Raw genomic sequence first — 15,547 nt, 5'->3', positions numbered from 1 at the left:
TTGAAAATATGAAAAATATGAATGAGAGCTTTTTTGTAGAAAATTAAATTTTCTACAAAAAAATCCCGAAGCATTTTTTTATAAAATTGAAATTTTAGACGTTAGAATTTTTTTAAACTTTTAAAATTTTTGTGGGAATTTTGAATTTCGTTGCTCGTGAGTCTGAATAGAAATTCTGGGCCGGAAATTGAAAATATGAAAAATATGAATGAAAGCTTTTTTGTAGAGAATTAAATTTTCTACAAAAAAGTCCCCAGACATTTTTTTGTAAAATTAATATCTAAGACACTAGGAGTTAAAAAAATTAAAAAATTTTTTTTTTTTATTTTTATACAAAAATTAATTTTTATTTTTCTTTTAAAAATATTTCAGTGATACTCCCGAGAACGATGCCGCTTATGCAAGGTAATTATCCGTTTTTTATTAAATGTTTATAACCAAAAGTAATTGAAATAAAAATTTGAAAATTTTAAACTTAAAACAAAAATAAAAAAACATTTTCTAAATTTTTTTAGCCGGCCAATGAGTTTTGATCCAATAAAATTCGTGCCCTACACTCAGATTCATGCTGATCCAAAGTAAGTAATTAATAAATTTGAATTATCTAAATTTACAAAAATATAAAATGTTCATTTATTTCCTGCTATTAATTTTTTTTTTGCAAACTGGTTTTATTTCCTTGAAAACTAACCCATTTCCGTTAGTTTGAGTACCCACATGCCATACTTAAAATTTAAAAAAAAATTCAAAAATATTTTCATCAATTTTTTTATTTTTGTTAATTTGTACATTTATTTTAAAATCATCATCATTCATTACCCGCCTGCGTGATATCAAAGTAAGGATGAAATTTCTAAATGACTGATAAAAAAAGTTGTTATTTATTTTTCAAAATTCATTTTTTTCATAAACTAATTTTATTTTCTCGAAAACTAACTCATTTCCGTTAGTTTGAGTACCCACATGCTATATTTTAAAATTAGATAATTTCTAAAATTAAAAAAAAAAAATTTTTGTTACAGCCCACCAGGACTATTCGAGACGATTTTCTTTAGAGATGATGATTAAATAATTATCATTATTAAAAAATTATTAATTTTTTGAAAACAATGAATTGTAATAAAATGAATAAAATTGTCAACAGAAATAATGAAATAATAGTTTTCTAAAGTTATGTAAAATAAAAATTAATCAATATAAAAAATATCTTTTTCAAAAATTACTAACGGAGTTTTGGGAATTAACCCGTTTGCTTTAAAATAAGTACCCACAGTCCCTACTTTGAATTCCAAAACAGAAATTCAAATTTGAAAAATTTCAAAATTTACAAAACCTCAAAAAATAAAATTTTTCCTTATATTACACCAAATTTCCTTTTGAATGAGTACCCACAGTCCCTACTTTGAATTTCAAAACAAAAATTCAAATTTGAAAAATTTCAAAATTTACAAAACCCTTGAAAAAAACATTTTTCTGTGTATTACACTAAATTTCCTTTCGAATGAGTACCCACAAGTCATACCTTGAATTCCAAAACAAAAATTCAAATTCGAAAAATTTCAAAATTTACAAAATCTCAAAAAATAACATTTTTACGTTATATTACACCAAATTTCCTTTCGAATGAGTACCCATACGCCATACCGTGAATTCCAAAAAAAAATTTCAAAATTTTCAAAAAATATAAAAATATATACATTCTGTTATTCAGAATAAAATTTCCTTTGGAACGAGTACCCACAACCCCTGGTTAAAATAAAAAAAAAAACACTCATTTTTTTTGTAAAAAATATTTTTTTATTAAATTGAATAAATACTATAGTGACTAGTAACGGTGGCTTCCGCGACGTCCACGATTATTATACGACCTATGGAAGGTCCCAGAATATGGATTTGGTCTGCATACGTAACGAAATCCGCACCATATGTATAATGAACAACTGTGACGTTCAAAAGGATGAATTCTTCTACAATCACTGTCGGTATTGCACTAAAAAAAAAAACAATTATTAAAAACTTGATACTAAATCAATACTTTTTAGATCAAATTTACTATTTTTTTTTTCGGAAACAGGTTCGAAGGCTTCATTTAGATAAAAATAGCCTGTAAAAATTAGAGCTGAAAATTAACATTAAGAGGTTCCGCATCGCACTTTTCTATTTTCCATAAGAATAACATGGAACAAAATTTTTTTTACGTCTTCTGATTTTTATAAGTAGCTAACGATGCGTCATAGGAATAATTGGCAGGCATATTTTTGTAGGGAATTGAATGCTCTACAAAAAAAGTTTCTTATCATTTTTTGATAAATCTATTTGTTCAAAAGTTATTTGAGGTTGAAGTCGAATTCATATTAAATTTTGAGATCTTTTCACTTTTCCGGCGAAACTATCAGACCTATTACAAAATATCATGGGACCTTTTTTGTAGACAATTTTATTCCCTAGAAGTTATTTCCAATAAAGTTTTTTCAAATTCCGCATTATTTTCTAGTTATTTTCATTTTAATGTCATGCTCATAAAAAAAATAGTCTTCTGATCGATTTTAAGAGCTTGACATTAAAATTAAAATAACTAGAAAACAATACGGAATTTGAAAAAACTTTATTGGAAATAACTTCTAGGGAATAAAATTGCCTACAAAAAAGGTCCCATGATATTTTGTAATAGGTCTGATAGTTTCGCCGGAAAAGTAAAAAGATCTCAAAATTTAATATGAATTCGACTTCAACCTCAAATAACTTTTGAACAAATAGATTTATCAAAAAATGATAAGAAACTTTTTTTGTAGAGCATTCAATTACCTACAAAAATATGCCTGCCATTTATTCCTATGACGCATCATTAGCTACTTATAAAAATCAGAAGACGTAAAAAAAATTATTTCCAAGTTATTCTTATGGAAAATAGAAAAGTGCGATGAGGAACCTCTTAATGTTAATATTCAGCTCTAATTTTCACAGGAGTCTTTTTTTATCTAAATGAAACTTTTGAACCTGTTTCCGAGAAAAAAAAAACTTGTTATTTTTTGGATCACCCCAATTATTATACAGAATCATTATTTATCGGGGTCATTATTAATTTTTTAGTTCAAATCAAAATTTCTTGAATTACATTCCCGTGTAAAAAAAATTCGTTCTAAAAAGATTCCAAAAAAGTTCCGCATGTGGAACTTCTAAACATCAGACAGATTAGAACTTCGAATGGAACTTTTTTGGAACTAATTTTGATGGTAAAAAAAAAATTTTTATGAGCAAATTTAGAGTCAAAAGAGGACGTTTTTGGAATTTTATATAGACATTCCGAAAAAGTTCCAAAATCACTACTTTTGCATTTTTTCTAGACTAAAGACGTTCCAGAAACATGCCAAAATAGTTCAAAAATCACTACTTTTTAATTTTTTGAAGAACAAAAAAAAGTTCCAAAAAAGTTCCCAGAACGTCCTTTTTTTTCTCTAAATTTGCTCATAAAAACTTTTTTTTTTACCATCGAAATTAGTAACGTTCCAAAAAACTATCTGTCTCATTATTAGAAGTTCCACATGCGGAACTTTGTTGGAATCTTTTTGGAACTAATTTTTTAAACACGGGTTCACTCGCTATTATTTTCTCAGTTAAATTTAATTTTTCTTAAATCAAATTTATTTTCCACATAAAATCTAAAAATTCTTAATTTAAAAAAAATTTCTTTTTTCGATCCCGGGAAATTCTACTCAGTTCAAAAATTCAGTTCCATCCACCAACAGGTGCCATATTACCTCACAATTTACACCCTAGCACCAATTGACCGGAGTAAAAAATTCTTGAATAAAAAAATCTGTTTATTTTTTTCGAATCAAAAATTTTTTTTTCCGCCAAAATTGAAAATAACCGAATTTTCTCGCAGTAAAAAATTAATTACTAATTAATACTCACCCAATTATCCGAGCAATAATAGTCACTTTTCGCAATTGTAATTAAAAAAAATAAAATTACTCCAAGGGCTAAAATTTTTTTCATTTTTTTTTTTCGAATTTTCAATTTGTTTAATTAAAAAAAAAAAATAATTATCGGCTTGTCCAAATCAATGCACTGCAATTAAAAAAATTTAATTAATAATTTTCTTAATTTTTACTCGCGCACTTTCTTCTGCAATTACTCAGCTTCTAATTATTTAAATTAATTAAAATTTTTTTTCCATCGATACCTCGCGAGTTAAAAAAGTCGATTACAAAATTAATCAATCATTAAAATAAAAAATTTAATTTAAATTAAATTAATTAGAATCCGCGTAATTACCGGGAAGTTTTCCCGCGAAAATTTTTTTATTCAAATTTAAAAAAAATTTTAGTAGAATTTTAGTAGAATTAATAATAAAAAAATTTACTTACTGTAAGGAAATAAAAGATCATTAAAACTCAGTAATTAATAAAATTAATTAGCCGGTCAATTTAAAACTGAAATTAAATTTAAAAATTCCCTCTTATATAACAAAAAAATATGAGTCGATCATGAATAAATTTAATTTATGACTACTTTTTAGTCCATTACACAAATATGTCATTACCACACATGATATATATCGCGAGCTAGTAATTAATGACTCATTAGCCCGCGGATAAATTTATCACAAAAAAATCATTTATTTTTTCTAATCAAATTTCATAATTTTTTTTTGTGTTAAGAAATCACTTGGTAATTATGTATTCGAATTTATATCTCGTGCATTAGATCATTTTTTTAAAAATAGAAATTATTCGATCATTTTTTCCGCGGGAAAACGCGAGGGCTCGCGTTAAAAATTAAATTTTAGAGTTTTTATTTAATTACTCAGTAATTATTTGATAAAAATACAAGTCATGGGGGTTCATTTCAAAGGGAATTTTACGGGGAATTCAAAAAAAAATATCCGGTTTCTTAATATTGATTTCGAAAAAAGTAACGAATTTTTAAAAGTCAAAAAATGGATAAAATTAAAAAAATTTAAGATTCGAAATGTTAATTTGGAATTAGCGGCTTAAATATTAGAGATAGGAAAAAAATTAGTGAGTAATTTTTTGTAGAGCTTTAAATTTTCTACAAAAATGGTCTGATTGAATTTTTTTGTAAAGTTGGTTTTTGAAGCTCCAGAAGAGTTTGAAAATTTGGCAGCGAATTTGAGGTGAAAAAGTAGATGGAGTTTTTATGTTTTTTTTATCGGATGGTAAATTATTTTGAAAAAAAAAATATACAAGCTCGTAAAAAGACAACGGGGTACCGGAGATTCATAAAAAAATTTTCCAGACCTTTTTAAAATACAAACGGTTCAGTCACAGCCGGAAAATTGAGATCCGGGACCCGAAGTCGTAAATTTTAAATTTTAATGGCGCGGTTTCAAACAAACTTGAAACATTATATTTCATGTGCAACATAAATTTTAATTATATATACAGACCTTAAAATAAAAATATGAAAAAAAAAAATTAAAAAATTTGAATTTTATTTTTGGAAAAATTTAACTTGAGATCAAATATTAGAGAAATTACAAGTGATTTAAATTTTTTTTTAAACTCACGGTTGAGTCGCGGCCGCGAATTGACCGCGGATTTAATTTTCAAAATTAAAAAAATTGCGGTTTAAAATAAAAAAATTTGAAAAATATTTTTTTTTTTTAATTTATTTTGCGGGTAAAACTTTTTTTTTTGTCGTTAATTTGACGTAATTTTTATTATAAAAAAAAAAATTACTATTATTATTTTTATTGATTATGAGATAAAAAAAATTATGTCGCACGTAAATTATTTAATTATTCATCAGTAGTACTCATTAATATTTTTCACGCTATATATAAGTGGCCTGCAATTGATCAAAGATAAAAAAATTAATTAGTTAATTTTTTTTCTAATTTTGAATTTAAAATTCTTGTAATTTTTTTTCGGGGCAAAAAAATTTTACATTCAAAATTCGATATCTCGGAAGCTAATGATCAAAAGTGTATCATGTATGAATGAAAATTGTAGCTGGAAACCCAACCTTTGAAATGAGACCTAAAACGGCCCAAAATTTAAATTTGGTCAAAAGTTATGAATTTTTGAAACTCAAAAACCAAAAATTTGTTGAAATATTCTTGACTAAAATTTTGATCTTTTACCTAAAAAATTCGATATCTCGAAAACTATTGATCCCAGATCGATGAAACACAAATGAAAATTGTAGCCTGAAGTCTAAGCTTTAAAATGAGCCCTATAACGGCCCTTAATTTGCATTTTTTCAAAAGTTACGAATTTTTGAAAATTTAGTTACTAAATTTTTAAACGATTTTTGATAACTTACTTTTTCTTAATCAAAATTTTAAGTAAACTATCGATTTTCATGAAAAATTGTAAGAGACCTTTTTTGTAGGAAATTTAATTCTCTACAAAAAAGTATTCATTAATTTTCTTCATATCTTTGATAGTTTACCCAGTAATTGATTTTTAAGTTAAAAAAAAAATTTGATTTTTTACCAAATTAATTTTTGGCCCGAATTTGTTGATCATTTTCATTAATTTCCAATTACTCATAAACGATTAATTTTAATGGAAAATTATAAGAGACCTTTTTCGTAGAAAATTTAATTCTCTACAAAAAAGTACTCATTAGTTTTTTTCATATCTTTGATAATTTACCCAGTATTTGATTTTTAAGTTAAAAAAAAATATATATAATTCAAATTCAAATTACATAAAAAATTAAAAAAAAAAAAAATGTTTCGCAATTTAATGAAAGTAAAAAAAAAAGAATAATAAATAAATAGTAATGTTGTCATACATTTATAATACATAATAGTATGCATAATAGATGAACGGAGACAATAAAAGGTAATTATCTGATTCAGTCACTTTTACTCTCTTCTATTTGTCGGGTGAAATAGTGAATTATTTTCTCTACACTCGAGTGCTATTCAATAGAAGTATAAAAATAATAAAAAAACATAGTTAAGCTGAAATTGAAATTGAGTAAACTTTCGGACACGTGTTGACAATAAAAAAAAAACATATTTACCCAGTGACCTAAAACTTCTTTAAAGCATATCTCCATGTTGATTATTTCATTTTAATTTAATTTACATTTTTTTTTTTGAGGAAATTGTTAATGTGGAAAAAACCAAAGTTACTAAATTTGTGGTGGATTGAATTGGTCATTTAATTGTGAACCTTCGCGGGTGTTACGTTGAAGAGAAAAGAAAAAAAAAGTTGGTTCGATATCTCGAAGTTGATCGCGATATATCGAAGTGAAAATAATCGAGTTATAGTTTGGTATTAAGTGGAAATTTTGGATTTGTTGAGATATTTATTTATCGATGTATCGAAGTTGAGGATCGATATATCGAAGTTAAGGATCGATATATCGAAGTTGCAAATCGAAAATCGAAGTTTTGATATTGGAAATTTGAAAGTAAAGTTTGAAAAAAATTAGTGTTTGATATCTCGAAACTAGAGATCGATATATCGAAAGTGAAGATCGATATATCGAAACTGAAATCGTGGATCGATAATCTAATTTTTGTACTTCAAATTTAAAAAAACAGTTTAAAAAAATTTAGTGTTAGATGTCTCAGAACTTAGGATCGATATATCGAAATGTAAAATCGATGTATCGAAGTTAAGGATTGATATATCGAAGTTGCGAATCGCGAATCGAGGTTTGGATGTACTTTAAATTTGAAAGTAAGTTTGAAAAAAATTAGTGTTTGATATCTCGAAACTAGAGATCGATATATCGAAGTTGAGGATCGATAATCGAATTTTAGTATTTCAAATGAAAAAAACAGTTTAAAAAAATTTAGTGTTCGATATCTCAGAACTTAGGATCGATATATCGAAATTTAAAATCGATGTATAGAAGTTGAGAATCGATATATCGAAGTTCAGAATCGATAATCGCGGTTTGGATATTCAAAAATAGAAGAAAAAAGTTAAACAAAATATTTAGTATTCGAGATCTCGAATTAGGCTACGACACATCTATATTGGTAATCGATAATCGAAACACTAGAGATCGATACGTCGAAATTTTGGTATTTACATAAAGATTCATTAAATTTTTAAAGCCGTAAATATTAAAAAATATATTTAATAATCGATGTCTCAAATCGATGCTTCGATACATCGATATACCGATATTGAAAATTTTAATTTCTACGAACAAAAAATCGTAAAATTATAATTATAATAATAATTTTAAAGATCGAAAAAAACAATAATCGATATATCGATATTAGTAATCGATATATCGATATTAGTAAACGATATATCGATACTTCTGATAAATTTCTTTTTAATAAATAAAAATACTAACAAATCATTTTCAGATATTTCGATATATCGCAAATATCATAAATCGATTAATCGAATTTGCAAAATAAACGAGTATTCAAATCGATAAAAAAATGAACATAAAATTGTCAATAACTCTTATCATACTGAATGTCAAGTTAATAATACCTGACAAAGTACAAAGTATGCAACTATGTTCAAGATGGCGGCCGCCACAAAATCACGACTTCATTAAACCTCAAATTAACAAAAATAACAATAACAATAATAACAATGACTATCACAACAATACTTTCATTAATAACGAGAAAAACAACAACTTCAAAAATTTGGATAACCATTTTATATTTCATATACTAAAACATAAATTAAAAGTACATCAAGTACCCAAAATACCAACAACGACATCTGCAACAACACCCGATTGTATTTGCGTACCTTATTATCAGTGTGATATAAACAACACCATTATAAGCGACGGTATTGGTTTAATCGATGTACGGTAAGTAGAAACAAAAATGAAGTACAAAGTGAAGTATGAAGTACGAACTACGAAGTACGACATAATTAATTTTTTTTTAGAATTCGTCGTTGTACAGGTGATTTAGAAGTTTGTTGTAAACCACCAATAGTACGCCCAACTTCGCCCCCTACTTCACCACCAACTTCACCCCCTACCTCGCCACCAACTTCACCCCCTACCTCACCACCTACCTCACCACCAACTTCACCTCCTACCTCACCACCTACTTCACCACCAACTTCTCCCCCTACTTCACCTCCCACTTCTCCGCCAACTTCACCCCCTACTTCGCCACCAACTTCACCACCAACGACATTAAAACCATTTCCAACATTACCACCATTAAAATGTATGTGCGTTGAAAAATATCAATGCGGTCCTGATGGTTTTATAATAACTTCAGGAAGTGGAATTATAGATCCACGTCAAACTTCATTTTTATGCTCTGAATGCGCATGCGAATCATCATTAATGTGTTGTCGTATACCACCAAATAGTAACAACGTATACTTCCCACCTTCATTACCCATCGCAACTTTACCACCAACTTCAATTTCACCGCCAACTTCACCACCAACTTCACCGATAACTTTTTCAACTTTGCCTATTCCACCCCCAACTTCACCATCAACACCATCAATTATTTTTTCAACGACACCATTTCCTATCCCAGCTCCAACTTCACAACCAACTTCACATATATGTAAATGTGTACCAACTTCACAGTGCGATAAAAATGGATTTATAATCGTATCTGGCGCTGGTAATATCGATCCACGTTATCCAGCTCGGCAAATACAGATTGTCGATATTAGTTGTGCCGATAATGAAGTTTGTTGTTACTTACCATTGAATGGTTACGACAGTATCTCATTTCCTGATATCAATAATCAAGATGGCGGAAATTTTGGGCCCAATATTGATCCACGGGCAAATTTGACAATTAAAAATCCCGGTACTTCAAAAGCTTGTAAATGTGTTAAATCTAGTCAATGTCAAATTGGAAGTGAAGTTCAATTAGACGCCGCGGGATTTATTGATCCCCGTTTCCGGTATTGCTTACCTATGGATGAAGTTTGCTGTAAATTAAGTGGAATTTTGAAGGAAATGAGTGTTGAGGTAACTCAGGGTAATGTTTTGCCTGGGAGCAATCTAATAGTCAATAGATTTGATGGCCCAGCAGCAACGCAGCCATTTTGTGGCGTCAAGGGCCCGAAATGTAGTACAGGTAATTCTCGAATTTGTATTTGTAGGAAATGTGACTTCCGGGTACTCATTCCAGAGGAAATTTTGTAATCATTAAGCCCGACATTTTTTTTTTCAAAAATTTTGAATTTTGAAAAATTACTTTTTTGAAACTTTATTTTGTCATGTGGGTACTCGTTCTAGAGGTTTTTTGAAAATAAATAAAAGCCAATTTGTAAATTTTGATTTTTCAAAATATTTTTTGAAAAATCAAAATTTTCAAAAATATGACTTGTGGGTACTCATTCGAAAGGATTTTGAACCCGGAGTTGAAATATGTAATTTTTTTTAGGTAATTGTCCTGATATCGGTGGACAAACTTATTTTGCTGAATTTCCATGGATGGTTGCGTTGATTGTCCGACCAACGGAGACTGGTACCAATGAATTTTTGTGTGGCGCCTCAATGATAAATAATCGCGCTGTACTTACTGCTGCTCATTGCGTTCTGAAGTAAATTTTTGAAAAAAAAATTTTGAATTTTCGAAAAAAACAAAAATTGTTAAAATTTTTTTTCAGACGAAAACCAGGACCAATAATCGCACGATTTGGCGACTGGGACACAGCTTCAACTAGTGAGCCGCTGCCTTTTCAGGAATCAGTAGTGCAGGCCATTGTAACACACCCACAATATTACAGCGGGGGTTTATACAACGATATTGCAATTTTAATACTCGAAACACCGGTCACTTATGCTGTCAATGTAATGCCCGTTTGCTTGCCTAATCAAATGATGACTTTTTCTCCCGGCACTCGATGTTGGGCTACCGGTTGGGGTCGTGATGCGTTCCGTAAGTAAATATGTCATGTGGGTACTCATTTAAAAGAGTTTTTGATACTAAACAAGGCTACACACTCATTTTTTCAAAAAATTCAACTTTCGAAAATTCAAAAATAAATTTTCAAAAATATGTCATGTGGGTACTCATTTAAAAGATATTTTAATACCAAACAAGGCTACACTCATTTTTTCAAAAAATTCAAATTTTCAAAAATTTAAAAATTAATTTTCGAATTTTTTTTTTGAAAATATGTCATGTGGGTACTCATTAAAACGAGATTTTTACGTCACACATGACCATACACTCACTTTTTTAAAAAATTCGAATTTTGAAAAAAAAAAAATTTTGAAAATTTTTTTTTTTAAAAGTATGTCATGTGGGTACTCATTCTAGAGGAAATCACCTCAGAAAGAAAAGTCTTCCATAAAAAATTAAAAATATTAAAATTTGTAGAGGGAAAATACCAGTCGCTGCTAAAGAAAATCGACTTGCCGCTGATTGATCGATTTGAATGTCAATTACGTCTGCGAGCGACTCGTCTCGGTCAGTTCTTTCAATTACACTCGAGTTTCCTCTGCGCAGGAGGCGAAGAAAACAAAGATACCTGCACAGGTGACGGCGGGGGCCCTCTTCTTTGTTCGATTCCTACCGGACAATTTGTTCAGGTTAAATAAATAATGTAAATATTTACTTGTTAATAATTACTTATAATCAAAATATTTGTTCACAGGTAGGAATCGTGTCCTGGGGAATTGGTTGCGGTGCCTCAAATGTACCAGCAGTTTACACCGACGTCATTAAATATAGATCTTGGATCGATCAACAATTAGCTAATTACGGTGTTTTGTAATTTTACACCAAAATATCACAGATACGATGAAAATATAAGAGATAAAATTTTTAGATAATTTAATTTTCTACAAAAATGTCCCTATACATTTTTATCGTATCTGCGATATTTTTATCAGAATTTTGTATTATAGAAAAAATTTAATAAAAATTTGTTTGAATAAAAAAATAATTTTTTAAAAAAATTTTTTTTGACGGTGGAATTTTTGAGGGGGTAAAATTTTACGACCCTGATGTTTTTTTTTATTTTAAAAAAAATTTTCTTAGAAAAAAAAATTTAATAATGATAATTAATGAATAAATTCTTGATGATTAATCATGAGTAAATAAAGAATCAGTATTAAGTTTCAGTTTATCGATAAGTATAAATATATCACTTATATATATATGTGATGTATATACGAACATATATATTATAAATATAAGAAGAGATTAGTGAGCATGAGCAAGAAAAGTCAGAAAAGCTGAATATAATATTTAAGTCTTATAAAAATTAGTATATAGGCTAAAATATCACATATATGATAAAAATATATGAGACAAAATTTTTAGGAAATTTAATTTCCTATAAAATTGTCTCAGTACTTTTTTGTCGTATCTCTTATAGATACGGAGTTATTTTTAATTTAAAGACAGAATTTTTTTCTTTGGATGAGATCTTGTTAAATTTAAGTGTTAAAATTAATTAATGTTAATAAATATGACGAGTTAACAGTGTTAACATACTTGAGAATGTTAATTAAGTGTGTAAAAAAGTTTGTTGAATTTTATAGTAAAACAAGTTTAACATTTTAGTGGGAAATAATTTTTATATGTTGTGTTAAAATGGAAAATAATGTTAATGAGGAATGTTAACAGTTAACACTGTTAAAAATAAATTTTAATTGTTTAGTGTTTCAAAAAATTTATATAAAGAAACGTTACGATTTAATAGTGCTGTTTTGTAATTTAACACTGTTAAATAATGTTAACATTTAACGATGTTAAAAAATTAAAAGCGTTAAAATTAAATAATGATATTAATTTTAAGGGATGTTAACAGTTAACAATGTTAAACAATTAAGAAATTTAAAACTGTTATACAGTGTTAATATTTAACAGTGTTAAATAATTTAAAAATTAACTAATAAAATTAATATTGAGAATTGTTAACTGTTAACAATGTGAAGTAGTTAAAAAATTGAACTCTGTTATAAATGTTAAAATTTAACAGTGTTAAAAATAATTAATAATGTTAATAGTAGGGAATTTTAACAGTTAAAGAATTTAATACTGTTAAAAAATTCTACAATTTAACACTGTGAAAAAATGGTAAAATGTGTTAAATTAACAGTGTTAAAAAAAATTAATAATGTTAATAGTAGGGAAATTAAACAGTTAAAGAATTTAACACTGTTAAAAAATTCTACAATTTAACACTGTAAAAAAATGGTAAAATGTGTTAAAATTTAACTGTGTTAAATTTAATAAATAATAATAATATTAATATTAAGGAATGTTAAATAATAAAATAAGTTAACACTATTGCAGTGTTAAAATTTAACAGTTAAAATAAAATAATTCTGAGAAAAATGAAATATTAAAACGATTAAATAAAATTTTCATACAAGTCTACTTAAAATTGAATTTGTGATCAAACTATTGAATTTACGATAAAAATGCACTGAACTAAATTTATAGGAAATTTAATTCTCTACAAAATCACTCATATACATTTTTGTCATATTTTCAATACTTTCGCTGCAATTTAAATTTAAAGATAAACATTTTAATAAAATTAATCATCTAACAAATTTTCATACTCGAGAACTTAAAATTAAATTTGTACCTTACCATTGATAGTTACAATAAAAATGCACTAAAATAAATTTATAGGAAATTTAATTCTCTACAAAATTCATCTCATTCATTTTTCCGATATTCTCACTAGTTTAGTCACTATTTAAACATTTATATTTTTTTTTATCCTTTTTAATTTTTCCTCAAGTATCAGCCCTTTCATTTTTTAAATTTGCGTTTTCTCTTTTATTTTATTTTATTTCCTCTCTTAAAATCTTAGAGTAGGTAATAAAATGTACCATAAAAAAATTTGTTTTTACAAATGACAATAAATCAACAGATTTTAAAAAAGTAATAAAGATAGAGAAGCTTAAGGACTTAAAACCCAGACCTAGACCCAAAGCCAGACCCAGACATGACCCAAACTTTTGTACCTAAACCTTTATTTACTTTTTTAGTACTTAAATATAAGTCCACGTGTATATATGCATACAAATAATTTTTTTTTTTTCAATGAGATAAAAAAAGTTTTTTTTCTGATTTTCTATTCTATTTTTAAAATTAAAATTTTTAACGCCTGGGTACTGAGTACTAAGGACTTTATTGGTTACGAATTTTAAGAAAACTTGAATTTTTTTTAATTAAATTAATTTATAAATAATTAAATTCATAATCAACTAAATAATTAAATTTTTAATTTTTAATTTTCCCGCCTTTTTATAAAAATTAATTTTTATTTAATTCATTAATTAATTTATCGATTACTTAAACAAATAAATAAATAATTAAGTTTATTAAAAAAACATTAATAATTCAAATTTAAATTTTCCCGCGTCAAAAATTAATTAATTTATTTATTTATCTATTAATTTAATAAATAAATAATTAAGTCTTATTAAAAAAACATTAAAAATTTAAATTTAAATTTTCCCGCTTCAAAAATTAATTAATTAATTAACTTATCTATTAATTAAACAAATGAATAAATAATTAAGTTTATTAAAAAAAACATTAAAAATTCAAATTAAAATTTTCCCGTTTCAAAAATTAATTAATTTATTCATCTGTTAATTAAACAAATGAATAAATAATTAAGTTTATTAAAAAAACATTCAAATTTCAATTTTTCCCGCGTCAAAAATTAATTAATTAATTTATTTATCTATTAATTTAATAAATCAATAATTAAGTTTTATTAAAAAAACATTAAAAATTTAAATTTAAATTTTCCCGCTTCAAAAATTAATTAATTAATTAACTTATCTATTAATTAAACAAATGAATAATTAATTAAGTTTATTGAAAAAAACATTAAAAATTCTAATTTAAATTTTCCCGCTTCAAAAATTAATTAATTAATTAACTTATCTATTAATTAAACAAATGAATAAATAATTAAGTTTATTAAAAAAAACATTAAAAATTCAAATTAAAATTTTCCCGTTTCAAAAATTAATTAATTTATTCATCTGTTAATTAAACAAATGAATAAATAATTAAGTTTATTAAAAAAACATTCAAATTTCAATTTTTCCCGCGTCAAAAATTAATTAATTAATTTATTTATCTATTAATTTAATAAATCAATAATTAAGTTTTATTAAAAAAACATTAAAAATTTAAATTTAAATTTTCCCGCTTCAAAAATTAATTAATTAATTAACTTATCTATTAATTAAACAAATGAATAATTAATTAAGTTTATTGAAAAAAACATTAAAAATTCTAATTTAAATTTTCCCGCTTCAAAAATTAATTAATTAATTAACTTATCTATTAATTAAACAAATGAATAAATAATTAAGTTTATTAAAAAAAACATTAAAAATTCAAATTAAAATTTTTCCGTTTCAAAAATTAATTAATTTATTCATCTGTTAATTAAACAAATGAATAAATAATTAAGTTTATTAAAAAAACATTCAAATTTCAATTTTTCCCGCGTCAAAAATTAATTAATTAATTTATTTATCTATTAATTTAATAAATCAATAATTAAGTTTTATTAAAAAAACATTAAAAATTTAAATTTAAATTTTCCCGCTTCAAAAATTAATTAATTAATTAACTTATCTATTAATTAAACAAATGAAT

The 15,547-nt window shown here is 25.8% G+C and overlaps 1 protein-coding gene across 1 annotated transcript; it reads left to right on the top strand.

The window, feature by feature from the left end:
* Nucleotides 1-8,408: 8,408 nt before the first annotated feature.
* On the top strand, nt 8,409-11,856 carry LOC130674323 (uncharacterized). The gene is made up of 6 exons (XM_057479621.1): nt 8,409-8,778; nt 8,859-10,027; nt 10,337-10,496; nt 10,563-10,834; nt 11,279-11,490; nt 11,556-11,856. The coding sequence occupies exons 1-6, from the start codon at nt 8,462-8,464 to the stop codon at nt 11,673-11,675; spliced, it is 2,250 nt and encodes a 749-aa protein (XP_057335604.1). The 5' UTR covers nt 8,409-8,461; the 3' UTR covers nt 11,676-11,856.
* The last annotated feature ends 3,691 nt before the right edge of the window (nt 11,857-15,547 follow it).

Source organism: Microplitis mediator, chromosome 9, assembly GCF_029852145.1.
Source record: "Microplitis mediator isolate UGA2020A chromosome 9, iyMicMedi2.1, whole genome shotgun sequence".
Lineage (NCBI taxonomy): Eukaryota > Metazoa > Arthropoda > Insecta > Hymenoptera > Braconidae > Microplitis > Microplitis mediator.
This window is presented reverse-complemented; position numbering and strand designations above follow the sequence as displayed.